Raw genomic sequence first — 27,738 nt, 5'->3', positions numbered from 1 at the left:
TTTAACTTACCTAAAATAAAATAACGCACATCTAAGCAACAAAAGAACAAGTCTTAGTTAAGTCTTTAAATCGAACATTTATACGAGACAGAAAAGAAAAAAAAATCTAAAGTTAGACAGGAGAAAAATAAAAATGCTCATGTGAGTCAAAATTATTAGAATATCAAATTTTGACTTACGTATTCTGATTACATCAAAATTATGAGATTTTTGACAATTTTTTTTGTTTTATTTTGACTAACTTTTCATCTATTTTTTATTTTCATGGCAGCAATGGGGTTTCGTACATATACATATATTTCAGCACGCAGAACAAATAATTCTTCTGTTTTAAAATATTCTAATTATGTCTTCATTACTAAGGATTAACGGATTTTCCATGTGCATACACATACCTCCAGAAAAGCAGCCAATTGATTGACATGACAGTTACCATGTTATTAAATTCTTTTGAATATGCAGGTGCCTGTTAGTGCGTGCATGTGCATTTCTGCCTAATATTGTGTGTGTGTGTGTGTGTGTGTGTATGCTCATACAGAGATGAGACCCGTCTGTCTGCTGCTCTCTCAGATTGCACCCATGAGAGCTCCCAAAATAACAACAAAGAGTCCTCAGTGGGTTGGATGAAAGCCCTGTCACCAACCATTTCAGCACTGAGTCTCCTCCCCTACTGTATCTCTGAGTGACACCGCACACATCACATGGAGACAGGAAGGGGAGACAGTCTCTCGTATTTGACCGCAACAAATATTTCCATATGCTATTGAGATTGTTGTTGGCTTTTAGCGGGAGCCAAATGGGTTCTGATTGTGGGCTGAATGGTGGTGTATTCACTATTACACTGATGTTGCTGATGACATATTCCTGAGTAAAAGTTGGGCGTTATTAGATAGATAAAATATGGTACCAATATGTTTTGTTATTTCCTTTCTTTAAAGGAATAGTTCAATATTTTGGGAAATACACTTATTAGATTTCTTGCGAAAAGTTAAATAAGAAGATTGATACCAGTCGTTTGCAACTAAGGCCAGGAAGCCATTAGCTTAGCTTAGCTTAGCATAAAGACTGGAAACAGGGGGAAGCAGTTAGCCTGGCCATCCTACACCTACCAACACCTCCAAAGCGAATTAACTAGCATGTTGTCTTGTTTGTTAAATCCGTACACAAATGACAAGTTGTGGTTTCTACGGAAAACAACCTGCTGTTACTCTTGTCGTCACCATGAAGTTGCCAGGCAACCAGCAGAGACTCCAGGAAGTCATTGCTCTCTGCTATTAATCACCATGAAATAGTTCCAACACTTACAACTTGTTTTCATATTTCTGTTTGTGTACAGGTTAAACAAACAAATACATTAGTGAGCTTTAGAGGTTTTGGTAGACGTATTTTTGCCCATTGGACAGAGCCTGTTTCCCCTTGTTTCCAGGCTTTATGCTAATCAACTCCTTACTCCTGCTTTGCACTATTTCCTAAATTGAGAAACTATTACTTTAAATAATCTAAAGTCAAACAAATCAAGAAATGTTCAAATGATCTACGATGAATCATATGAGGCACCACAAAGAAAATAAGACATACATCAATTTAAAATCTCTGCTGAATTCCTGTAATAGCCTATTAGTGTACAATAACTATAATTAACTCATCTGATTCACCAACATCTCCAATAAAAAGGACTACTCTTTCACACAGTCCCAACCAGCAGTTAAATCCGCAGTAAAAATCCTTCCATGTTCCACTACTGATGTGAGGCCAAAAAAACTGCAAACAGCAGAGAAGGACTCCATTGTTATTTCTAACTGGTAGACACCCTGAGGTTATTTTTCCTCTGCCTTGAAACAAATCAATGAAGCACAACTCACTTTGAACAATTGTACATTTGCTGAAATCAGATGTGGGTTGAGGAGCCAGCCATCATCACGCTTTTTCTGTTTGTTGACAGGGGAGGACTTTGATAAACAAGCCTGTTCTTTGAAACAGGTGCCCAAGCATGAGCTCAGTTTGAGAGGCGATTCAGAAAACTGACTGATTAGAGAGTGTTTGTTATTCTGCATCCAGCCATTTGGATTCTGTGTATACTTCTCAAAGTTACAGGGATGCTTCCAGTATAAACAATTTATTATTATTATTATAGTTTATTTTTCAACTAAGATAACACAAAGGTTTGACATGGATATTTGCAAAATTTCAAATATTTCAGCAGTGAAATTGTCTGTCCTTTTCTGTCACTTTGATAAGAGTGTCAACAAACAATATAACTTGATAAAATCAGCCTCTGGTGGAGTTTTTTCTTTTTTAATTTTTTTAGCCAATGTGGCCCCCAAGTGGTTACACTAGAAGTTGCATGAAACTTCAATAAGTACAAGTTTGCATCACAAAGCAGTAAACATACTAAATCTCATGAAACTTTGCACTCATTATTATTTAACAGGCTTTGATTGCATCATTCTTGTTTAATGTATAGTCTGCTTTCTCAACTGAAACAATGAAGTCAGGACCTAGCCATGATGTGTTTTCACTGGCTGTTCTACAACAGTAAACACAACATGCAGTCTACCCGGTTTACAAACCCAGCTTATCCTCACTATCAACATGTGGAAGTGCTTTCAAATCGCTATCTACCAGCAGCGAATGGTCTTAAATCAGTCATTTTAATATCAAAGCACTTAACACTAGAATGATGATTACTTGCAGGTGGATATCCATGCTGCTTGTCAAGACTACATTTGAAGAAAATGACTGAGCTCTTATCCGACACGTACAGTACAGCCAGTGTTCAATAGGCAAGATCACATTACAGAAGATTACTTTGGAGTTTCAGCAATTTTCCCAAATTACACTGGCCTTTGGTCTCTGGTAAACTTGATTGACTTGAATGGTTTTCATTAGAAAAGCCTTGCAAAGGCTTTGCTGTTGATGCTCGTACACAAAAGTCGAGGCATTTGAGGGTGAGCGGGTGCAGCTGGGACACTGGAAGTGAATGGATATGCAGATCCTTTCATGGAAATGCTTCATCATGTTTTAAGGGAACACCGACTCGGCTGTTTGATTTGTGAGCCTCATCTGGGTTATATGAGCCTGACATTCTCCTGCTACAATTTAGTGTATTTAAAAATGACTGATCAGTAATGATCAGCAATGTGTATGAAGTACTGAATTTACTGAATCAATAGACTTTCACAATCACTGTGGCAGGAGAGTATTGCTATTGCAATATAGTGTGTATTGATGGGTTCAGTGTGTGTTAACAATAAAACAAACCTTAGGTGATTTACATTGTCATATCTGAACTTCAGTCCACCCTCCCCCTGTCGTTCCTCATTGAAAGAACAAAATCTGAGCAATGGAAATCAGTTAGATGTCACAAAGAGTCTGATCCCAGACTGACAAGAAAATAGCCATGAAAAACATGACCACCCTTATTACCCGTCTAGCAAAATACTTACAGAGGGATCCAAAATGAAGAGTAGTCCGGATAAACTTTCAGTGTCATAAAGAATAAGAGCTATTTATCCTGGCAAGAGATATTCCCACATTCCCATCAGCTTGTTGGCTGCTTTATCCACCGCCTCAAAACTGAAATCTGTAAGGAATTAAGGGGCAGTGTCATACGCTTCTATGCATTAAGTGACTATCCTACCATCCAACCATACATATAAAGTGCAAATTAATTCCCAAACATGGCAACATAAACCTTAATTCTGAGGGCTCGCTGTCACTTAATGTGCAAGCGATCTCTATAGCACACATCCACTGGAAAGAATTACACGGTTTAACAAAACAGGGAACTCTGTGTGTCTCTCCAAGTTTTCAGGAGAGATCTGCAGGTTTGTGGTGCCATCTTGAGGAGGTTCACTGACATAGCAATGAACTAAGGCACTGTGCAATTCTTTCAACTGCAAAATAAATATTTGGGTTACATTTCCAGAGTATCAAATATCACTTAGCTGCGTGTACTGTAAGTATAACAGTGACAAGCAACGTATTTTTTTCTGCAGCTCTAATTTGGGATAGATTAACGTCAGAGGTTAAGCAGTTGGAGTTTGATCATTTTTTGCACACACAAAAAAAAAAAAAAGAGCAATTATGGTCAAACAGATCAAATGTGGCAATAATGTACGCTTTGTTTAAATAGTGCATACAAGACCAAGACAAATGCTCCACCCATGCCTCAGAGTATGTCTGACAAGGCTTAGCCTCCCACGTCACTGGCAGCCTTCCTCCAGCCTCCTATAACATTGAAGTAAACATAAAGTCATGTCGCTGGGGAGACACAAAATCTCAGTGTACAAAAATGGCATACTTACGCGACAACACTGCTTCGATTTAGTTCTTTCTTCGTTAATCATTTTCCTCCCATTGCATCATCATAACATGACATTCAGAGTGTTTAAAGCAACACTATGTAACTTTTAGCCGCAGCTGTAGTTCCAATGAGACAACCTGTAAGGGGACCGGAGCGGGAAAAGTTACATAGTGTTGCTTTAAGAGGTAGGATGAACTCTCCAGCCACAGCTGTCATCCAGCTGACCAATGTGAGCATTATTATTGGAATGAGGAAGCTACACACCAATCGCAGAAAGAGTTTTTACTTTTTTTTAATCCTTTATTTATACAGGGAAATTATACTTAAAGGAAGCCTGTCTTTTCCAGGAAGGCCCTGATCACACTTTTGATGATTAACTGTATCATAGATGCCAAAGTATAGGCAATAATACAAAATAATAGACATACAATTCAACATATATAAGTTAACTATACCCCACAGCATATGGAATCATTCAAATTAGCTCCACCCTTACTTGATAAATTAAATTGCAGTTTACACCTTCAATCAGTAATACTAATAATCCAATTTTATGTAATGTAATGTTATGTCTGAAAAGGCCCTTCCTGCATTAGGAGTACATTTAAATTTATAAACTAAATGATATTATTGTATTACTTGATTTATATTTTGTTTGTTTATATATTAGTCCTATATCTTATCTTGCACTATTTTGTCTCAGATTCAGAGTTTGCTTTTACTTGTGTGTTTAAAAAAAGATTTTCATTACCAAACACTAATAATAATAAAGAACCTTGAACCTTTTACTGTGCTTAATTACATTTTCCTGATAATACTTATGCACTTTTACTTATGTGAAATTTGGCATTATCTATTGTGGTATTACTTCTTTTACTTAAGCAAAGAATCTCAAAGACCATCTGTCATAATCAAATGAATGAAATAGATGAGGATTTGTGTGTGTGATGCAGATGCTACATTTTAATGGCAATAAAAGCATCAAGGAAGTTCATAGTGTAACCCACACGCATGTCCCCAAATCCGTATTTGCTCAGCAAGTCTGCATACTGGCTCTCTGTCCTTTCCAAACCCTCAGTCTGGGCAAGCATGTTCAGAGACTGCAGAGCAGAGTAGGGTGTCTGTCCGTCCAACACGGTCTCAGCTATGAGCACTGCACATCCTAAGGCCCAACAGAAGAGATTGCTCAATACCTTAGTGTTCAGGAAAAATATAAAATGCCCAATAAGATAAACAAAACAATACACTCTGTTTTGCATCCAATACCTCAAACATTAACAGATTTTCTTCACCCTAATCTGTCTGGATTGGTTGACAGAATCTGCTTTATAGACTCAAACTTCATCATAAAAACATTCCTGACCTTAGTCCTTGATTTTGGCAAATGTTACCTACAGTATTTCACAAGTGTTGTTGAGGGTGTTGTCAGTCACGCTTTGATGCAGAGCATAGCATCCAGTAAGTTGTCTGTATGTCTGACATGTGCTGTTATGAAACCATGGGTCTTCAAAAGCAGACTGTACTCTGTCGCGCTACTCTGTTTCCCCTCGCTCATGCTGAGGGCCTGGAGCAGCCCACGACTCGGGCCCCTTCTGTCTTCATCCAAGAAGATCTCACTCAGCAGGAGTCCACAGCCTGGCAGCATGGTGCAAGTGCATGATGTGTATACAGATATACAACTTTAGTGAACAATAGTGGTGGTTTTGTAATCCCTTATCCCCTTGTATTCCTTTGCGTTATGCAAATAATAAAGATCAAGGAGGATACGAACAATACAATAAATCAGGTTGGTATTTTGGCTTGGCTATAAACTTGCCAGCTTCTAGTGTTGTTTAATATGTCACCAAAAAATGCTTTTAAAATCAGTTAATGATAACAGGTTACAGCTGTGGTCTAAGGAGATTGCAGGTTACTGACACCAAACTAAGCAGCAGCAGATTTTAGATATGATTTTAACAGAACTAACTCGGTTGCTACTCACTGTACAAATGAAAAACTGGCACACAGTTTCACTGGCATGTGACTAAGAATGTTATACTAAGTATGCATATGTAAGTAATACATATTTAATTATGTTACCAATAATTATTTAGCCAAAATATGTAGTAAGAAAATGTTTTTTACCTGCAGTGCATGCATTTGCGATTTTACTCAGAAGAATGCACACTTTCTCATCAGGCCAGTCATGGAGAATTCTTGCCAGGATGTACAAGTCTGCTTTGGGCAACTCATCTTTAAAGAAGTCTCCTGTTCATACAGAGACGGAAAAAAAAAAAAAAAAATGTCACAGAGTGAGATGTTACTCTAATATCTAAGACCCACAGAATAACAACAGCATAACACAGTTAACTATCTTTTTGTCATTGTATTTTGATGCAGATACACAAACTGACCTGCTACAAATGATACCCTGTTGTCCGTGTGCAAAGGACGGAAATGTTCACTCATCTCAACAACTGCTGGCAAGTCAAAAACTGTCACAGACAACCCAGGATGGGCTTTAGTAAACTCGTAGGCCATTGCACCAGTGCATCCTGGGAAAACAAAACAAAAAGATGACATGTAAAAGAATGGTTTATTATTTAAGGACACACTTTTAAACCTTTACGTTCTCTCTTTACCTCCAAGATCACAGGCAGTTTTAAAACTGGAGAGGTCAAAGGCTGTTGCTACAGCTCGTCCTGTAACTTTAGCAATGCTGTGCATGGCATTCATGAATCTCAGTTTGGCTTCTTGACTGTTGTAGAAAGTATCCTTTAAATAGAAACAAATGACATAGGAGGAACACAATAGAAAACAGCATCTGTAAAATGCTTTCAAATGTTTTTTCCCCCCACATTTTTATCCATCTGAGGCTGAACTTGGAGATAATCACCTGAAACATATCCTTGGATGTCTTCCCAAAAGCCTTTTCGTGCTGGTTGGCTCCCTCCCGCACAGCACTCTCAAGGTGGGAGAAAAGAGGCCACACTGTATCGTTACAATGCTGGATGTAGCCCCGCAGCGAAGAAGGAGCGTCTGACAGCAAGAAACGCGATGACAGATCTGTGTTCTCGTACACTGGCTTCTGGCATGCTGGGAGTAGAGACACCATGAAAGATGTGAGAGGTTCATTTCAAGTTAAGAACTAATGCTATCTCTTTAAGGTATCATTATGATAAGCACAGATGAGTCCTGACTAACCTCTCTGTTTGCTCTTCAACAGTCCCAGAGACACACAGGCTTCTAGCAGGCATGCAGTGCCCTTCACAGAGGCTTTGATCTCCTGAGCCACCTGTGCTGCATCCAGCCCTGGCCGGCTTTGTAAAAGGTCAAATACACACATCTTGGATGCGGTAAATAGTGCCTGGAACATTTTAGGAAAGGCAGAATGGATTCAGAAGCAAAGTGAAACTTTATTTGTATGAATGTGATACGTAATATTAGACTACCCGGTGCTTACAGATTGTGTCGATCAAGAAACGTGTGAAACCACAACAGGTTCTTTTTCACATTTTAATTTTTTTTTTTTTGCAGATTTAAAAAATTTTGCAGATGATGCAAAAAATATGTTGATAAGTGAGCTTTAGAGGTGCTGGTTAAAGTGATTTATAGGACAGCTTTTTCCCCTGTGCTGCCAATCTTTAGAAAGCAAATAAGTGTATTCTCCCAAAATGTCAGACTATTTCTTTAAGTTGAGCTAAATGCCACATTACTCTAAAAGTAAACTACAACACTGACGTATTTCACTATGATAAAAAGCTTAAACAATATAGGAATACACCGTTTATCTCTGATTACCTTTGAGGATTTGAATCCATCCATCAGATCAATGATTCGCTGCAAGTCCTCTTTTTTCAGTTCAGTGTCCCCATGCTCTGTCACATTGAGCTCAATCACCTGCCCCCTGCTGGCCGTCAGTGGTAATGTGGTATTATATATGAACTCAGCCTCTCGAGCATCTGTATGTTTAGACAGGCTGTTGACCAACATCCAGGAACTCTCATCCACTTCACTTTCACTGCTTTTCCTTTTCACCTACAGAATGGTGACTGTTAATTATACTTAATGATAAAAAGGTAACAGGTTGTGCTCATAGGGTGAGAAAAACTAACCTTATGGACAGGATTGGCTGAAGAGCTGTTCTGGGTATGGTGTGTATAATTGGCCGGTGGGCTGTTCTGTGTGGGGCTGGATGAGGGGTTGTGTTTGGCTTTAGAGCTGGGACTGTGGCTGGACTGAGCTGGCAGGCCGGGTGGGGGCTGAGTGACTATCGTGGTAGCGTGAGACCCGTTGTGGCTCAGCCGGACAGACACACTTTCTTGGTCTGCAGAGGAAGTACAGCGGTTGTAAATAAGGTCCAGCTGTTTGCAGAAGTGGTTCAGGGGGAAACCCACAACATTGAGGAAGTCTCCATGGACGTACTCCACCAGCATACCACCGAGAGCCTGAATACCATAGCCGCCAGCCTTGTCCCTGGCAAAAACATTTGCACACACACACGTTACTTCTTCTTCTTCTTCAAATGCAGAACAAATCAAGCAATACACTCTCATTGATCTCATGAGTCAATCTTTTATTTTTGCTGACACATTCACCGCCAAATAGGACAAAACAAACATATTTTGAACAAAACTCAGGCATCAAAGTCCAAAAAGCAACAGGTTCATGAAGCTCATATCTACTAAATGACCTCCACTGAACAAATGTGTGGTTAGGTTACTACACCAAGAGAAATCAATAGCTATTACATATATGTGAAAGTTCAAACTTACATGGGTTCACCGCTATTGATGTACTCCCACAGCATATTATCTGAGAGATCAGCAAACTTCACTTTTGTTTCTTCGTAGAAGTCAAACAACTGGTAATCCACTTCTTCGTCTGGGGCAGGTTTAAAAATGAAATGTGTCCACTACTGGAAACACTACACTAAGCCCTCTCATATATATTTAGGAAACTGGTATGAACACCTACAGTACATTACTGTAGTTTTTTTCTCACAGATATTCTTGCTGGACATTTAAGAAATAGAAGATAACAAAGTACCTTAAAGAGCTTAACTGTTCTAACAAGTTTGTTTTATCCAATTTCAACAGAAAACAACCTACAACCTGTAAGTCTAACCATTATTCAGATGTGACTTACTTTCTTTCTCATGGCAGACCACAATAGCTACACCAGTGAAGACGCTGTGCTCTTTACCACTCAAGCTGGAAGAACAAAATAAAGAGAGAAACTGTAAACCAGATCATGCCCGTTTCTAATGTTAACTCAGAAACAATGTAAATGACACTCACCTTGACAGCATCCTGTAAGCATCCTCTTTGTCCACTGGCTTCTCCAGGATCATGCCATCTACAGTCTGTGGAAATGAAAAACAGTAGACAGAGTCAATAAGAAAACATGCACATATTGCAGAGAATAAGCAGATAATATCCTGTTAAGCTTTCTTCCTTTTACCACAATAGTGTCTGCTCCGATTACTATGTCTGGAGTCTTCAGGTGTTTCTAAAGCAAATGAATACGGAATATGTTATCAAGTAGTCATTCGACATGATAATATACTGTATACTGTCATACAAAAAGGAGCTTAACTCACAAAGGGCATCCTCCTGGCCACCTCCAGGGCCTTTTGTTTGGCTGTCTCAACAGCATATTCATGAGGTGCTTTAAAAAGTCCCTTGTCAAGAGTTTCTTTGAACCACGATGGTACCACCTCAAACCGTAAGCCCTGAAATATAGAAAAAAAGATATAGAATAGATATAGATATATATCTATATATAGAATTTAGAAATGTCCCTTAAAAGTTTAGTCCAATCGACACTATATTTAACAAGCCAAATGAACATTTATTTTTATTTTTATATAAAAAGAACTGTAACTAGGATATATACTGAGTGGAAGTGCTCTCTGGTGGAAAACATATTCAACAGCAACACTGTTTCTAAATAACCCCGCACACATCTTGTGCTCATCAATTGCTTGTTACTTTCTATTAACATATACATCAATACAAATATATATCTGCAATATGGTAATATTGCTCCATATATCAGTCTAGTTATAATAATATAATATAAATTATAAATAACAAAATACTCATTGTCATTATGTTCATTACCATTGACATCATTCTCATCAGATAAGTCAAAGTAGATAGGTGACAAATCATTTATGATTCATTCAGCCCAGGGTTTCTCAACCTTATTGTTGGGACAGCACATTAGTTTGCCTGGTAGGGATGCTCAATATATCATTTTTTTATCGTCATGGCAAAATCAAATGGTGCAGTATCCATATCGAAAAAGGCAGCGACATATTGCGATAGACATTCATGAGATTTTTTGTGCTATTTGAAAGAAAATGTTAGTAGAAAAAGAAATTCTTTTTTTAGTGGTGCCTTTTATATTCAATTCAATGTTCAATTTGTTCAATAATAGAATGTTGGAAATGATTTCCTTTCGTTTGTTTTACATTCAACAAGCTTTTTGTTGTATTTTAGCAGAATACTGAAAGCAGCAGACATGCAGAACTGAGTACATTTTAATATCTGCATCTTTATCGCAAGTAATATCGTTATCACAATATTCAACAACGTTATTGCATATTTTCCTCATATCGTGCAGCCCTAGCCTGGTATACTGATCGGATCATGAAGATGATGATGATGAAATGATTTATAAGACAGATATACCTAAATGTGTTTGATTTGTTATGATTTTGTATATAGAAATCTGTAACTTTGGTTTAAATGATGCATATGTCCTGTCAGGATTTTTGGGGACCTAAAAGCAATGTCATGCCCACAAAAGAGAAACCTTGTCCCAGCTGAACTCAATATGCACAATTGTATGTGTTCACAATTAAACAAAATGTGCAGTTGTCGTGATCTATATATAATTCCTGTGAGTCTAACCAGAGGGAAACCTACCGCATTGCTGAGAATCTCCAGTCTCCTAGGAGAAGCACTTGCCAGCACAACCAGTTTACCGGCGAGCTTGGAAATGACAGGGTTCAGCACCATGGTGGCCTTCTCTAACTGCCCATAAAGTGATACAGAGTTAAACATTACAGATGTGGCCTAGTTTATGTAAGAGACTCAGCAATAAGGAGTCAGATGACTGCAGCTGTACAGTTATGCACCATCACAGAGGACAGTGCTGAAATGATTAGGTGATTAGTTGATAAGTCTATCGACATAACATAAATTTTGACCATTAATTAATCATTTAAATAATTCATCAAGAAAAAAATGCCAAACATTCACACTGGTCCCAGTTTCTCAACTGTGCAGATTTGCTGCTTTTCTCTGATTTAAATAATTTTGAATTGTATATTTTGGGGTTTGAACAAAACAAGCACATGACTCTGTGCTCTGGGATATTGTAATGGACATTAAGTTCTTAAGGTCTATGCTCCAAACGATTAATCTATAATAAAAGTAGTGGTTAGTTGCAGACCAAAGCCAATGTGTCTCATACATACATCATAGAATAATGCATTCAAGAAAAGACAATGAGCTGCTGTAAAGTAATGTAAATACATTTCCACTCACTGTAATTATAATGCATACAGGTTACATTTGCATTTGAATAAAGTTACAGCTTTTCCAAACAATTGTAATAACGGCAATGTGTTTACTGTGTAACGTTCCTGTACAAACAATATTTGGCTCGCCTGAAAGTAGCCAAAGTTAATCACGTAACGTTGGATAATACATGTGTTTCAAGCACCAAACAATAACATTATAACATACGACATAGCTGATTAACGTAACGCTAGTTCACAACTCTGTTGTCCTAAATATGTAAACTTGATGTTAGCTAACGTTAGAAGCTAGTAATACGGTAACTTACTGTAACGTTTGGTTAGCGAGCTCACCCACAAAATAAGTGACACGCTTAAAAGAAACACGTTTGATGGTCTAAGAGCGTTACACTGACGTTACAGTAGATATGCAGTCCACAGAGGGCATCGCTTACCTAGCTACTCCAGATAGTAAACTGAAGTGATGTATAGCTAGCTAGCTTCTTGCTACGACGATGACCAACGTGACGGCGCATACGTGATGACGTTTCATAACGTGGGCGGAACCACCATTCGCACACTGTTAACAGAGTAGCATGCATAGATATAGAACAACAATGGTTCTAGGAATAGATGTTCTTTAATATCTATGGTAGCATGCATCCATGGTAGTATGCAGTAGGCTAATTCTACTACTACCTCTAATTATATAATAATAATAATAATAATAATAATAATAATAATAATAATAATAATAATAATAATAATAACGATAATATTAATACATTTATTTTTGTAGAGGAAGAAAAACAGTGAAAATGAGGATCTTGAAACAAGTTAAAAAGGTTAATAGGTCAACTATACAAATTCATAGTAAAACACAGTATACAGATATTTACAGAGATATGTACAGAGACAATGTTAAAAATGTTAAAATGTTCAGTCAGAGAAGGCTTATACTGTACAACACAAATGTTCCATTCACATTTCATTTGCACTTGTGCATGCTACATATTTTGTCAAAACTATTATGATGCTTGTGTCAGATATTAAAATACACACAATACATGTTTTTTCATTCTTAAAAAAAACACATACAGTGTGTAGGGTATTGCAAGAATAAAGATAAAGTTATCAAAAAGATTCAGCTGCTGAATATGATTTTGTTCCGTGGTGCTCCTAAAAAAACTGAAGTAAAATTAAAGATTAAAGTAATTAAAGTAAAAAAGATTTCGAAATTGTTAGACATAAGAGCTTGACACACTCAGGGCAACCCACAGTTTCTATCTCTCTCACTTCCTTTGTCACAGCTCCCTCAATCTTTATTCTCTTTTTCTCATTCTGTGTCCCTATGCTGTGGTGTTCTGTGGCATCAAAGACACCTTGCTGTGTTCTCTCTCCTGACCTTCGAAAGTGCAATGTGCCGAGTACAAACTCTCTCTATGTTCCATCTTCATTGAGTCCCCACTACTCAGACTCTGCAGATTAATTATCTGTCTCAGCTTGTGTCTGAAATCTTTGGAAGCAAAGTAATAAATGAACGGATCGAGGCAGCTATTCAGGCAGCTGAAACAGAGAGACAGTTTGTAGGACATGTAGATAGACTGCTTATAGAAGAGTCTCAGCACAGTGTGAGTCAACAGAAGGATGTTGTTTGGAGCAAAGCACAAGGTGAAGACCAGGAGAACAATGAAGGCCAGACGTTTCGCTCTCTTTTTCTGGGCTGTCTTGGAATCTCTGGCCAGTTTGTGTATGACACTGATGTAGCAGAATGTTGTGACACAGAAAGGGAAGAGGAAGAGGACGAACACCATGCTGAAGAGAAAGGTCGCCCAGGCAGTCAGGTTCGGGAGCATGTTTTTCTTTAGCACGTCAAAGCATGTGGTAATCCCGAGTTCAGGAATGTCAAAGGTCAGGTCTGTGGTCATCAGCGGGTACAGAACGCTCAGGACTAAACCCCACATGAGGATGCAGCTGATGACTGCATTGGACTTTCTCTTCCTGATCTGCCTGAACCGCATTGGCCAGACAATGCCCAGGTAGCGGTCAATTCCGATGGCCATCATAGTTAGGACGGAACAGTACATATTGGTGTAGAAGACAAGGGTCATGACACTGTGGGTGGATATATAGACAAGAAGAGTGTTTTATTTATTTACAGGTTAAAACTAAATAAAAGATGAGAAGATCAATACCACTGTTCAACATAAAGCTACAGCCAGCAGCCAGGTATCTCAGTTTAGCATAAAGACTAGAAGCACTAGGGAAAAGCTAGCCTGGCTCTGTCCAAAGATAACATAATTCACCTGCCAGCAGCTCTAAGGCTCACAAATGAACATGTTATATATTGTTTGTTTAATCTGTATAAGAAACAAAGTGTAAGAACGAGCAGTTATAGGGGGTGTGTGTGCACCGGACTATTTCTTGGCCTGTGGTAGTGAATTCCTGGAGTCTTATCACCAACATAAGGCCGCCTCGCAACCAAGGGAGACAGGAGAAATCACCGCACCTAGCCAAGAAAAGGCTGGCCCATAAACTTTTGTTAACCCATAACTTATTAACATGACTTTGTTGTCACTTTTGATTCTGTACAGATTAAAAAAAATAATTTAAAAAAAGTGTTAACACAGCAATAGGTCATAAAGAGTCTACATATTTTTTTTAGAACTGGGAATTACTTAAGCTATAGAACTGACTATTGTCAGTTTGGTTTTGAGTGTTTTTATTATTATGTATTGTTTCCTGTCCCCTGTGTCCCTTAATGATAGCTGACATTGTAGTAGCAGACTGAATGACAGGGAAATGATCAAAGTAAATAAAAAAGAAAAAATAAGCGATCACAGCTTATTGACCTAATGTTAACTTCCTGGTGACCCTATGTTGCCATGGAGATGACAAATTGTTAGTGGGTGAGAATTAATTGACCTATTTCTGCAAAGATATTCTATATGCAAACTCAAGCACTTAACAATAAAATGACAAGAAAATGGAAGAGAACAATGTGGAAAGAGTGGTATCCATCTTCTCATCTAACTTCATTTCCCAAAATGTCAAGCAATTCCAACTGGTGGACTGTGGATATACACTGAGCTGTGAAAATAATGTTTGGCTTGACAAACACAATGTAAACAAGTTGAAAACGTTCTCCCAAATTTCTTTGGATTTCTGTTGAAGACATCCTTTATCAATACTTTAACATTGCCCGAAATTATAAAGAATACCTGCACATCTTGGATCCCAACTTCCAGTGGTATCCTTGGAACTGGTAGGCGATCTGAAAAGGCAGGGCAGCGCCAAGGGCCAAGTCGGTGAGGGTGAGATTAATCATGAAGATGATGGAGGGGGTCTTGGGGGTACGGAAGATGAGGATCCACATCGAAAGGCCATTTCCTACCAGGTTAATCGCAGTGACGATCATATAGATGACAGAGATGGCAATGCTGGCATTTACATTCATAAACAGGGACAGGGTGGCGTTGTCTAGCTTGCTGGAATTCCCCATCATGACTGGGGGTGAATGGCTTCTCAACACCTGTGTTTTGGGGTTTAACAAAGGCTTGTGAGGATTGTGGTACAATGTTTTGTTTTCTTACACAAAAACTGGTGGAAATAAATCAGCATCTTTCGTTTTGTAATATTTGAAGGTAAAAGCATAAAACATCAGACAGCATACACCACAAGACAAGAAATACACCATCTGAAGAGATGCGTGCTACTGATGGCAATTGTTCCTCTGATTGCTGTGCAAACCTGAGTGATCTAAAAGGTGTGAAACAGACACCTATAGCATTCTTATCAGGACTTCATTACTCATGTTGTTGCTTGCGTGCAAGTGGCATATGTGTTGGGTGGAGTTCTTCACACAGGAAAAGGAGTACTAGAATTGTGGTGAAGACTGCCAACTGTCGCTGTGGGTAGCTTGTGTACAATCGACACCTGAAAACGTTTGGGGAATAGACTCACAACTGCTAATGATTGTCATATAGCCTAAAAGGCTTAACATGGGAGGTGAGACAAAATGATCTGTGTGCCATGCAATAGTTAACACTAACAAGAATAAAAACATTTTATTTGACACATGGTGCACGTGGTAGTGACAATGGGGAGTTACCACATACCAAATTACAGTAAAATCCACAGTCACACACCACTGAGTCAAGTTGCACTGAAAGTTATGCAAAGGAAAGTACCTATTACTACAACAATAGCATCAGGATGATAATGCAGTTAGGAAAACTATTTCATATCTTACAAATATACTGTTTTGCAATAATGACAATTAGCAAATTGAGACTTTTAGGTTATAATGGGTTTTTTTCCCCTTCAAAATTATAACTATATTTGGTAAATAAATCAAATTTTATTTATTTATTGATGTTCCCTTCTTTCTACCTGGAAGGTTATTTGTTGTATGTAATGGAACCAAGCATTTCCTTAACCTGTGTTTATTTATGACATTTTTACATTTACACTCTCAATAAGCAGTTTTCTCTTTGGTTATGTCACACACTGTATGTATACTATACTAATGTTGTACCTTGGATCAAAGTCAGATGTTTACTTCTTGTGGCCACTGTGTTGTTTGTCTTTATGTTTTAAAAAGCAAAATAAACATATTGTCTAAAACAAACACAGTAACAATCTTTGACTTTTTCTTTCAACATGTGATATTAAGTCACTAAGCACATTTAAAAAAAACAAACACATTTTGACCAAAGTGCTTTTGGTGTTAACTTAAAAGTACACATAATAGCAAGTATTAAGCAATTGACACATGGAGCAGTTTAGGCTCATTTCAAGTCAATATTTAAAATATTTAATATGTATAAGGTTAGAACTTCTAAAGCTCAGGAAAAGTCAGTTGAACACTCACCTATGAACGTGGAGGCAGACAAGACAAGAGGCAGGTTGGCATACAGGCACACAAGTGTCAGTTGCAGATGAAGGTAAAGATATTGTGACTGCTGAGGAAATGAGATTTGTGTTACAGTTCCAGAGAGGAAATGGATCACGTGACAATCTTCATGCTACCAACTGCAGTAACTGCCAGAATCAGACTTGGAAATGGCATGTCTTAAATCTCCACAAGCAAACAGCACGGAGAACATACTTATTTACTTATACAGTATATAACGACAGCATGATGGGCTTATTCCTCACCTTGTGGTGCATGAGTGATTTCTACAATCTCTAAAACTATACCTGTACATGTGGGAAGACCTGAATGGGAAAGTAATAGTTACTACTATTGAAAGTTTTGGGAATTTGTGACGTGTCAAAGAGTGTCACTTTCACTGTTACGCAGTATCAGTCATATCACTGTTGTGAAAGAAAAGGGAAGGAAAACCAGAGAGATTCACAAAATTATACCTACCTACCTACCTAAAGAAAAACATCTGTGTGCTGGTTGATATTGAGTTGGATCACAATGAATAAGACTACAATAAATATTTGATATATATACAGTATATATATAAAAATATAGTTTTCCTTCACGAGATTCACGGTTCACGTGTTCTTATGCTGCTGGCTTCCTGTTGATGATAGATAGTTCTGCTTTATCTGGGTGACAGTGCCACATACACTGCCACTGAGATAATTTTTGGTTAATGCAAACCAGAACATTGTGTAAAAAATATTAAGATCATCCACAACAAGTAAAAAACAGAAATTACAACATATACAGTACAACATGGTGTCACTGTGTTCTTAACATTTAGAGAGGAAAAAAAGGTTGAGATTGATTCAAACTTTGGATTAACTGCCTACAGTATCACTCATGGAACACCTAGGCATGTCTACACCCACTAATGCTAAGATACCGCTGTGTATTCATGTTTTTACACATTGCTAACTATAATTGACTCATTTCTGCCATATGTAAATGTGTGCTATGGGCAATACTAATGACAAATGCAGCCTCACCCAAACTGTCAGAGAACTACCACAATGACTGAAACACTGATTTATTCTCTTGTAACGGTACAGGAGCTTTATTTTCTCACAACTTAAAGAAACAAAACCATAATGATACAAGAGGTATGATAGACACGTTAGATTGTGTGCAAAAATAATATAAGGCTTGTTAAAAAGACATATTACTTTATCGATATTTGTGGCTTTTTCATTTACTTGACAGAATTAATAGAAAACCATGCACACAGCATAGAAAATTAATTGTTTTCATTAATCGGTGTCATGCTTTGCAACTTTACATCTTCTTTCTAGGAAATGCTTTATAGAAATGTAGCGAACGTGTTCTTCTTGGCTCATGGGTGATCATGTACAAAGCTTTGCTCACAAATAAAGTATTGTCTCTGTTGGATCACACCTTAGAATAAGATGGACCGCATGTAATAAGATGCATAGAAACTACGAAAAAGCAGTAAAACATTGTCCTTTCTTTATCAATAATAACTCCTATCCCCTCTCATTCGCTCACCTTTACACACGAAAATACACACAGGATTTCCTCTGTGACATTTTCTACATCCATTGTTTGTAAGTTGTACTTGCATTATATTTCATTTTAATAAAATCTATTTGATTATTAAAAACATCCAGGTTCAGCAGAGTCTACAAAGGCTTAGTAACAAGACCGGTTGCAGAGGATGAGGTTTCACCAGAACATTGTTGAAGGATACCACAGGTGAGCTGCCTCTTACAGTAACACACTTCAAAAACACGATGACCAAAAGGAATGACACTGCACTGTCTGACACTCACTGTTGTGCTGTCATGAGGTAACTCTTATCGTTTGCCCCTGTTCTTAGTCTCACAGTTCATTCCAAGGATTCTTTGAGTATTAAACAGTGAGTCAAGTAACATATTTAGTGTGTACTTAAAACGTTCATGCTCTAGCAAAACAAAAACCTTAACCAACATTCAAGGCTCTGAAATCTGTTCCATCCAGTACAGATGAAAATGACTAAAAGACTGTTTTCTTTTCTTTTTTAAAAGCTCAATGATAAACTGTCAAACCTGTCACCCACCATCAATTTAAGCTGAATCATTTATTTGTATTTTCGATAAACATCCACACTGCTCACTGTTCATCTTTGCTTTTCTCGAACCCCTTCTCCAGCCCCGTCGCCAGAGTGACAGCCTCATAGCAATGCTCTGTCCCGGATTCAGGTGAGGGGATGCAGTCATAGCCTTTGCCTGCTGAGCTCATGCGCTTCCTGTTGCGTGCGCCTGGCTGATAGAGCTGCATGGCTGGACGGTCCTGCAGGGAGACAAGAGAGCAGGGACATGGGAGAGACAAGCAGCACACATTTTGAATATACATATTAACATATACATACTCATTCATCTACATACGGTTACTTAAGTCAAATTAAGTGCTATCTCTTCGCTGGCTTTAAGGCCTTCCATTCATGGCTCAATTCACTGGGTATCCTGAAAGAGACCGTCTTACACACAAATACACTGAAAGTAAATATCAGGATGTCTCTGAGCTGATGATTATTGTCTGTAAAAATAAAAAAAATAAAAAAACATGTATCAACCAACATCTGAAACACAGTTACAAGTCTACATCATGAGAAATGAAGCAATTAGTTGTCACCTTCCCCCCATCTCATGCTCACCTTCTCGCTCACCTTGTTTCGGAGGCGTTCCTTCCTGTTACCCAGGTCCTCCCTGTCCTCCTTTCCTAGTTTGTCTCCAATGTCAGGACAGTAAGAATAGCCATGATGGTGCCCCTCTTTCTTGGCTCTGTCCTGGCAGTAGCCTTTCCCCCATTTGGTCTCATCTTTGCGGCGCATAAACTTGTCAAACTCATAATGGTGTCGCTGTCGTTTCCTATCTTCATCTTTCCCACGGTGATCCTTATCTCTTTGTCTGCGGCCGTGCTGCTCTCTCTGCTCCTTTTCACTCTCAGGCAGACCTCTAGTAGTCAGAGTGGTGGTTGCAGAAACACAACATACAAAAGTATTACACAGGCATAGTTGATACAATCAGAATTCTTGGTACTACTTTACAGTAAGCTATATATGTTGATATCAAAACATAACTCTATCAGGCTTTGAAGTTGTTTTTGGTGGTAATACATTTAAAAAGAGACAATGAATTAGTGCTAGCTGATTCCAATCCTGCTATGTTTTGAATTTAAGTGTTGTTCCTTCAATTATTTATTAGTGGTTGGGAAATAAGATATTAATACTTTACAGATCATCAACTATTCATTAGAATAAATAAAATGTATATTGGCGTTGCCAGGTTGTGAGCTCACACTTATGGATCCCTTTTGGCTGCAAATAGCTGCAGTTATAATTGCTAATATTTATATGTTGTTGTTGCTGCTCCACAGCCTTTTTTTTTTTTTAGAAGGTAAGTAATCCAATATCAGCCCTTGTGTTGTCCTCCCGAGTAAAAACAGAAAAACACCTTTTCACCTTTTTTCAAAAACATTTGTATCGCCTTGTTTGACACTTTTTTCAAAGCTTCCTTCTGCTGTTTTTGAGGGTTTCAATGCCTTTTGTCGCTTTTTTCAATGTTTTGGGTTTTTTAAACATTTTAATTGTACTTGTGAAGAATGTTGCATGGAACCATCCATGTTATTTTTGGGCAATTTGGTGGAAAGAAACCCAAATTTGAAAAAGGTTCAGACTTGACCCGAGGATAACAGGAATGTTAAAAGGAAAGATCACCTGAGCTTGTTCAAAAGACAAAGCTAGCCACATCCGCAGAAGATATACTCACCGACAACTCGCCTCAAAATTATTCACTATTACAGTTACCAGTGACTTGCTTTTACACAAACTATGCATGATAACCATCCTGGACTATATATCTGCGCATTGCACATACTGTATATCTTTTTGCATTCTTCACTCAACTCATGCAGCCTCCTTTTTCTTATGCTAAAGAGCTATTTTGTATATATTTGTTTCTATTTCTGTATTTATTGTTTATTTCTTATTAATGTTAAATGTTTGTTTGTGTATGTATGCACCATTCACCAAGATAAATTCCACGTAGGTGTAACTTACTGTGGCAATAAAGCCTTTTCAGATTCAGATTCTGAATGTAAAGTGGTAACACATTTAACAAATAGTAACCATTTCACACAATGGTCCTTACTTTTCTTTGGGGTCCTTCGACTTTGTTTGTCCTCCAGCTTTCTCCCATTTGCCTCTGTCTGTCTCCCCGATGTCACTTTTGTCCTTCATTCGGTCTGAGTCCACGTCATCGTCCCTGTCACTCTTCTTCAGGAGCTGGATATGCAGATAAAACAGGAAAACTACATGTTACTGTGCCATCCAAAGAACAAGAATAAATAAGTATGAAAATGATTTTTAGTGAAAGAGTCACCTTAATTTTTATGTCTTTATCAGACAATTTCTTCTGCTTTTCTGCCTCTTTTCGTTTGCGTCTCTCCTCCTCTCGTCGCTTTCTCTTCTCCTCCTCCCTTTGCCGTTTCTTTTCAAGCTCTCTTCTTCTCCTCTCTTCTCTCTTCTCCTCTCTTATTCTCTGTAAAGAAGTACATTGTAGAACATTGGAAAAAAAACAATTTTTTGGGGGGTAATTTCTTTTCATTTGAACATTTTTCATTGTTTACCTGTTTCTCAATTTTCTTATTTTTAATGTACTCCAACAGTGGTGTTGTCCGTTTGGCTGAAATCAATCAAAGGAGGTAAAAAATGGACACAGAAAAAAAAGTAAACAGAAGTTTAGTAATTTTTCTGAATTCATATACTGATTCATACAGCTGATTTGATCTGATTTGTTTGTAACCATAATCTGCTATGTCTATGGTACTGCACCTATGAGCTCTCTGGTCTTGGCCTCTATCTCTCCAAGCAGAGTCTCAGGGTTGGCCATCGACTTCTCTTCATCACAGGAGTAATTCTCCAAGAACCGCTTATACTCTGGGTCTGAGGGAGTTTAAGATCCAGATGAGTATATATTATATAGCAACATATATTTGAATATTCAAAGATTCAAGGATTGTAGGTCTGTAAGTCTTAAACCCATGCAGGAACGTTATAATCACAAGCTGAATATATTGTCTGCTGCGCTGTATATTAGGGTCGTATTCAACGGGTTGAGCTCGGTATTTAAGTACCTTCTTCAATGCTCCCAGATTTGGCATCTTTCTTTTTTAACTTCTTCTTTGAGATTTTCTGGAAGGGAGCAAACTCCACCACTGCAGGATATTCTTGGCCTGAGTAAATATTGAAATAAAAGGCAGCTCATCATTTAACAGACCAGCAATCAAATGGTAACAATGGCAACGAAAGCTCTAAAGACACCTCTCAGTCCATACAACTCAGCCTGTAGCTGTAAAACAAACACATCTTTGTTTGCATGTAATATAGCAGAATATGTTGCACTGTGTATCCGCCTTCATGGCCTCCAAAGTCTAACTGAGTTTAGACAAAGAGAAATACCCTTGTTGTCAATGAAGACGTAGCCATCAAATCGGTCCCTGAACAGAAGGATATCTTCATTGTTTTTAAAATTGATATATGCTCTGGAGAACAAATGGGGAGAAAGACTGTGGAGAGGAAGACAAAGAGAAAACCATAAACATTCTCATGGAGAGGAAAAAGCAACAACCTTTGGCATCATAAGCATAAACATAGCGTACGCTATTTGTTGATTGTAAAACGGTGATCATAATTACCTTTGATCAGCGGGAAAGAACTCAAAATAGTCATAGGATGGAAGTGGACTGAGCTGTTCCTCTAGCTGGTCCTTTGACAGGTTAGGTGGAAGCCTTCGAATCACCACCTAAAATCAATCCTTTACATGTTATTTTTCTTAGTTCAGCAGGAAGAACCTGGTTGGTAATATTATGGCTCAGGATCAGGTTTTGACATCTTTTCTTAAGTGTAATGTTGCCAATTCCACATCTTACAGAAAAACACATAAGTTACAAAAAAAACAAGACAATGACATAATGGAAAAAACACTGCTAAACCTTGGGCTTAAAACCCAAAAGGTGGGATCTCTTCATGGATCCATCAGAGATTAGTATGATACACTTATCTTGTGTATATCTTGTAATCTGTGCTCATAAAAGGAGCATACCACCGATTTATCACTACACTACACTATCACATAGATTACTACAGCCTGTTGTAGTTGTATAGTGTTAAGGGAGCTTTATAACATAATAACCCTGATGACTGACTGGGCTTCAAATATAAACTCATGCTGTGCAGGCAAACATTGTTCAAACCCTCAGTTTCCAAAGACACCAAATATGTCAGGCAGGATTTTTGGGAAAAGGTGTATACAAGACACATAATATTTTCATTTGACGGAAAGTCTTAGGTTTGACTATTTTTCACTTAAAGGTGCAGTAGGTAAGACTTACTTTAAACTAACTTTCTGTCACATTTGCTGAAACTGACCCTATGTTTGAGTAGAACTACATGAAGCAGGTAATTAAAAAAAACAAACTCTGGCTCCTCTGGCGCCACCTACAGCCTGTAGTGCGATTTGCAAAAATCCACCGCTCCCAGTTCCGATGCTCCAATCAGGGCCAGGGGGTGTGTCTAACTGCGTGTCAATCACTGATCATGCACATGCATTCATTCTCCCTTGTGGGGGGAGGGGCTTAGGAGACCGTTTTGGGCTTTAGCAGAAAGGGGGGAGGCACTGAGAAGTTGTCGATGTTCAAATTTCTGGTTCAATTTCTGTTCAAAGTCCTGGATCTTCGCAATCCTACCTACAGCACCTTTAACGGGTTGGGACAAGCTGAGTGTATGTATATGACTGTCTGACAGAGTGGAACAATATGATTGTTAAAGATACTATTCTTAGTTTATGTTAAGGCCTTACACAAAATAAAAAGTTAACACTAAAATGTACACAGACAAAATAAGCCTTTTAAAATGCACTGTCAATATTTTTTACATTTAATAAACTAAACAAATACTCAAATACACAGAGAAATAAATACTAAAAATGATTGTTAGTTTCAGCATTACTCAGATGCATCTGAAACCTTGGCAAGTCTTTAGCTACAGGGAAAATTATAATTTAGAATCCTAAAAACGGCATCATAGCTCGTAAAACGTTGAGAGAGCGTGTAGACGATACAAGAATGTGCACTGCATTGGACACAGTATTGTGATAATCTTTTCTAGTCAAATAAAGGGACAGATTGTGAATCTAGTCCTTCCTCCGCCTGTCGCTGTCCGCGGTGCTGAAACGATTCCAACTCCCTCTTTGCCTCCACCATGTCTGTTTTCTACACCGCGTAAACAATGCGACACATCCCCAACGCTCGGCTACCCACCTTAGTAAAAACTTCTTTCTTCTCTTCTTTCGGCTTGAAGTTGCCAGGGATGTTTTCCTGTTCTCTCGGGATGTCTCTAAATTGTATCTCAACGACGCTTTTCTCCTTGCCCACGGTCATTTGGTCCTTTTCAGACCTCATTTCTCTCCATCTCCCTCTTGCCCGTGTTAAGTCACTGTGTACTCGCGAGAGTATAGTAATATCGCGAGTGGAGCGAGATTTAGACAGACAATTTTGATATCATGCTACTCTATACTGTCTATAGCATACAGGCTATGGTATGTAGCCATATAGGTCCTTGGACGCCCACAGCAATGGTCCAGGGTGTGAAACAAAATATGAAAGTTTCTCTAAGGGACTTTGCAATTATTATAGGGGGGGTTCGGAATGTCCTTATTTGTAGACAGCTGGGTTGTTTTAAGGTGCCATTTAGGTCAGTTTTAAAATTAAATCTTTTACATTAAATGTTATTCACGATTTTATCATTTCTTTTCTGTTTAATTTCGTGGGATATTTTGTGCTATCTGTTTTATGTTGTTTGCCTGCAACTTTGCTACACTATTTAACTTCACAGAAGTCCTGCATTTACATTTACGAGTATTTATATCAAAATGTCCTTAAAGCATCCTATGAAAAGCACTCCATTTTAGAATACTGTTTATTATAGTATTGTATTATAATCATTGATAGGTTATTGTACGTATCACTTTAATGTTGGTTTAAGGTGGGTTTTATATATTTGGTTAAGAGTTGTTTTACATTATACATTTTGTATTTTTAATCTGAATCGGCAAAGTACATAACTAGTTATTTATAAAATACATTTAGTGGAGTACAATGTTTCCTTCTGAATCGTGTAATATAAGTATAAAATGGCAGAAAATGGGAAAACTAAAGTACAATACTACTTGACCGAGTACCTAATTGTAGGCTACTTAGTACAGTACATATACTTTGTTACTTTCCACCACTGTCTAACATTCCTAACCTACATGCAAATATTTGAATTCCAAACAAAATGTCAAATTCACTCAACGCACGCGACTAAGATACCACTTTGGTAACTGGTCGTGCAGCTGGTTTTTAAATATCATAATCCCAACCATAATCAAACATTTATTTCAGAAACGCATTTCTTTCTTTCAGATCAAATATCAGCGTGCTCATCATGTAGGCTAACCCTACGCTAAAACACTGCACAAAGCAAGACACAGTTTTGGCTCCAAACAGACCCAACTGTGGTGTGAAAATAAACCGATTGCCACTTGTTGGGCTCATCACTTAATGTCGCAGGGTCGTCACTATATTACTGCAGGCTGGAGCCAGTTGAGCATTCCCGCAGCCCTGCTGGTCCGGAGTCGGGCTGCGGGGCTTCATGCTGAACTGATCCGTACAGTGCGAGCTGCATGTGGGGGGCGCTGTCCGCAGAGCTCCAACATTCAGGGTAAGAGGACTGGCTCACCGACCGCCCGTGGACGTCTCGGCAGGGAACTGAGGAAAAACATGGGACTTTTATTTAGCAGTCTGAATTGAATACACTGTTTAACTGGTTCTGTCCCCATCTGTAGGCTACTAAAACTGACTGTATTTTTCTGATCTTTACAAATGCATCTGAAAGCAGTTTCCTAAGCTGGATCACTAAACTGCGTCAAAGCCTGGCGGACAACGCCATCACTTCAGATGAAAGAAACTGCTTTTATAAACTGGACATCAACTCACCACTGAGGAATGTTTGCCTGCCATTGCTGGTCTCCACACACAGCCGAGGTCTCTCTGGTGTCGACACGGAGCTCTTCAGACTGGGGACAAAAGTGGAGCAGGTGTCCAGGTCCCGGCAGACCTTGTCTTGGGTGTAAATGACGGACGACTTAGACGGAGTACAGCCCATCTCTCCTGAAGTTACTTCGGCCGATCTCCATTGAAGACAAAAAAAGGTCTGGGAGGTAAACGGAAAACTACTGTTTATGGCCTGTGAACGCAGAGAAGGGATGAAAGGAGTTGTGAGGCTGGAAGACCTCACTCCTCCCCTAAACCGGAACATGACACTAGAGAGGATGGTCTGAGCTCCAGTGTGTTTCACACTACATGTACATGGCATGTTTTTCTTTAGAGTGGTTGGCATTAAGTGGGGAATCCTCTTTTACATTGTGCTTTGCTTCACAGGAACTCTGATCTGCTACGGATTCACTTGTTAACAGGTGTTAAAGATCTTTACCATTTTAACCTTGCTAATTTGTAATTGTAATTCGGTTTAATTCTATAACTACTACTAACTATATTATAGGCAAATACCAGAATGATTATCTCAGCATCTTCATGACAAAATTCGCTGTATTGAAAGTCACATTGTTAAATGATTGTCCAATTTGTTCAAATCATTAATTCAAACATTCAGTGGTGCAGTAGGACATGTTTGTAACTAGGCAAGATTTCATTCTGCAAAACGTTTAAATTAAAAGACAGTCATAACTGTAATCTAAGTATCTCAATGAGGAGTGTCAGTTATTTTTCTGATATAATGTAGAAAATAAGGAGTACAAATTAAGGATATCAAGTTTCCCAGCCCTATTGCCAGGGTTCAACATGTGTTCTGTGGATTTTACAAATCAACCACTTTATTCTGATGAACACAAAACACGGATATGCTAAAATCTTTTAAGATAAATGCATGGTTTATTGTAGGAATTACCAAGAATTGTTTTCACCAAAAACTGATTGTATTCAGCTGGCTCTTTATTCACTTTAAAAATCCACAGGTTAAGCAACACGTAGGGTCCTGCCATAGGCAGTAATAAGTGACTTTAGTCTTTTAGTTGTGATGTGAGGTGTGCGGCTGTGTTTGCTCTGTTCAATCAAGTGTCAGAGGGCCACATGTTCCCAGTGTCTTCAGGCTTACCCCAAGCTCCGATACTAAACCAAGCACTCAACCCCTTAACCAAGGCACATGTTAAATCCCCTTTTAAAGTGCATTCTTGCAAAATGAATATGATGTACAGCAGGAGCTGTATACAAATTCAGCCGTACTTTTACTCATGTTTATAATGTTCACAATGGCATGTTCTATGTTTTGCCATTTACAGAAACAACCACATCTAATGCACAAGAGGGGGGAAATCCACGGGAAACCTTTGGTGGAGGACAGGTGCCAACGTTTTGGTATGATAGTTGTCCTTGGGCTTGGATATGTGTACCTATGACAACCTGTTGCAATGACAGTTCCACCTCCTGACATGATGACATCACGTGCTGGTGTCTGACAAGGTGTCTAACATCACGTCACTCTCGTACATATCACACTCAAGGGTTAAAGAGAGTCGCAAAGGCGTCTCCAGCATCATCTTGTCCTGATTTGACAGTGGCGTTTCCAAGGATGTGATGCTGGTTTCTTCCAATCTTGGGGTGGCTAGAAGGTCCCCAGCCTCCGATGTGTTCAGCATCTTCATCAGTGCCGGAGTGTTCAAGCTGCCTCGCACCTTGTCATTGAGATCTGTGCCTTTGTGGACACAAATGACAGCACATCATTTTATAGGCTTAAAATACCCACTGGTGTCTCAGAACAGATTTTTGAATATTTGCAACAAAAGGAAAAATGTGTCTGCAGATAGTTTTGAGATACCAGCCATTAAGTTTTCCGTTTGTGGTATTCACAGCAATGGAAAAAACAGCATC

At 38.5% G+C, this 27,738-nt stretch overlaps 4 protein-coding genes across 8 annotated transcripts in view; all 4 read right to left on the bottom strand.

Annotated features, from left to right (window-relative positions):
• Window positions 1-4,979: 4,979 nt before the first annotated feature.
• asmtl (acetylserotonin O-methyltransferase-like) lies at window positions 4,980-12,367 on the bottom strand. 4 transcript variants are annotated; one of them, XR_004898125.1, is made up of 16 exons: window positions 12,272-12,367; window positions 11,221-11,328; window positions 9,888-10,019; window positions 9,749-9,796; window positions 9,586-9,650; window positions 9,434-9,498; window positions 9,061-9,169; window positions 8,401-8,761; window positions 8,087-8,323; window positions 7,490-7,652; window positions 7,182-7,381; window positions 6,928-7,060; window positions 6,700-6,840; window positions 6,474-6,553; window positions 5,702-5,941; window positions 4,980-5,468 (listed from the first exon to the last, which is right to left on the bottom strand). XR_004898125.1 is itself a non-coding variant. In XM_031284402.2 (16 exons), the coding sequence occupies exons 2-15, from the start codon at window positions 11,311-11,313 to the stop codon at window positions 5,736-5,738; spliced, it is 2,076 nt and encodes a 691-aa protein (XP_031140262.1). In that variant the 5' UTR covers window positions 11,314-11,328; window positions 12,272-12,366; the 3' UTR covers window positions 4,980-5,468; window positions 5,702-5,735. The 4 variants fall into 4 exon arrangements, 3 of the variants coding, with proteins under 3 accessions (XP_031140262.1, XP_031140344.1, XP_031140504.1); XM_031284402.2 differs by having other exon boundaries at window positions 6,431-6,553; window positions 12,272-12,366; XM_031284484.2 differs by having other exon boundaries at window positions 6,431-6,553; window positions 12,146-12,333.
• Window positions 12,368-13,045: 678 nt separating this feature from the next.
• Window positions 13,046-16,857, bottom strand: p2ry8 (P2Y receptor family member 8). The gene is made up of 3 exons (XM_031284750.2): window positions 16,690-16,857; window positions 15,038-15,348; window positions 13,046-13,931 (listed from the first exon to the last, which is right to left on the bottom strand). The coding sequence occupies exons 2-3, from the start codon at window positions 15,319-15,321 to the stop codon at window positions 13,166-13,168; spliced, it is 1,050 nt and encodes a 349-aa protein (XP_031140610.1). The 5' UTR covers window positions 15,322-15,348; window positions 16,690-16,857; the 3' UTR covers window positions 13,046-13,165.
• Window positions 16,858-17,794: 937 nt separating this feature from the next.
• On the bottom strand, window positions 17,795-24,285 carry upf3a (UPF3A regulator of nonsense mediated mRNA decay). 2 transcript variants are annotated; one of them, XM_031284879.2, is made up of 10 exons: window positions 24,070-24,285; window positions 22,447-22,553; window positions 22,211-22,317; window positions 21,886-21,984; window positions 21,584-21,694; window positions 21,379-21,434; window positions 21,132-21,290; window positions 20,901-21,034; window positions 19,406-19,706; window positions 17,795-19,041 (listed from the first exon to the last, which is right to left on the bottom strand). In XM_031284879.2, the coding sequence occupies exons 1-10, from the start codon at window positions 24,208-24,210 to the stop codon at window positions 18,862-18,864; spliced, it is 1,395 nt and encodes a 464-aa protein (XP_031140739.2). In that variant the 5' UTR covers window positions 24,211-24,285; the 3' UTR covers window positions 17,795-18,861. The 2 variants fall into 2 exon arrangements, with proteins under 2 accessions (XP_031140739.2, XP_035859866.1); XM_036003973.1 differs by having other exon boundaries at window positions 19,418-19,706.
• Window positions 24,286-26,720: 2,435 nt separating this feature from the next.
• Window positions 26,721-27,738, bottom strand: part of cdc16 (cell division cycle 16 homolog (S. cerevisiae)) — a 13,969-nt gene continuing 12,951 nt past the window's right edge. The window contains exon 18 of the mRNA XM_031284988.2: window positions 26,721-27,562. Coding sequence (XP_031140848.1) covers window positions 27,309-27,562 — 254 coding nt within the window. The 3' untranslated portion in view covers window positions 26,721-27,308. The remainder of the gene's footprint in view (window positions 27,563-27,738) is intronic.

The sequence above is a fragment of the Sander lucioperca genome, chromosome 8, assembly GCF_008315115.2.
Source record: "Sander lucioperca isolate FBNREF2018 chromosome 8, SLUC_FBN_1.2, whole genome shotgun sequence".
Classification (NCBI taxonomy): domain Eukaryota; kingdom Metazoa; phylum Chordata; class Actinopteri; order Perciformes; family Percidae; genus Sander; species Sander lucioperca.
The sequence above is the reverse complement of the archived record's forward strand: the minus strand, read 5'-3'. Positions and strand labels throughout refer to the sequence as shown.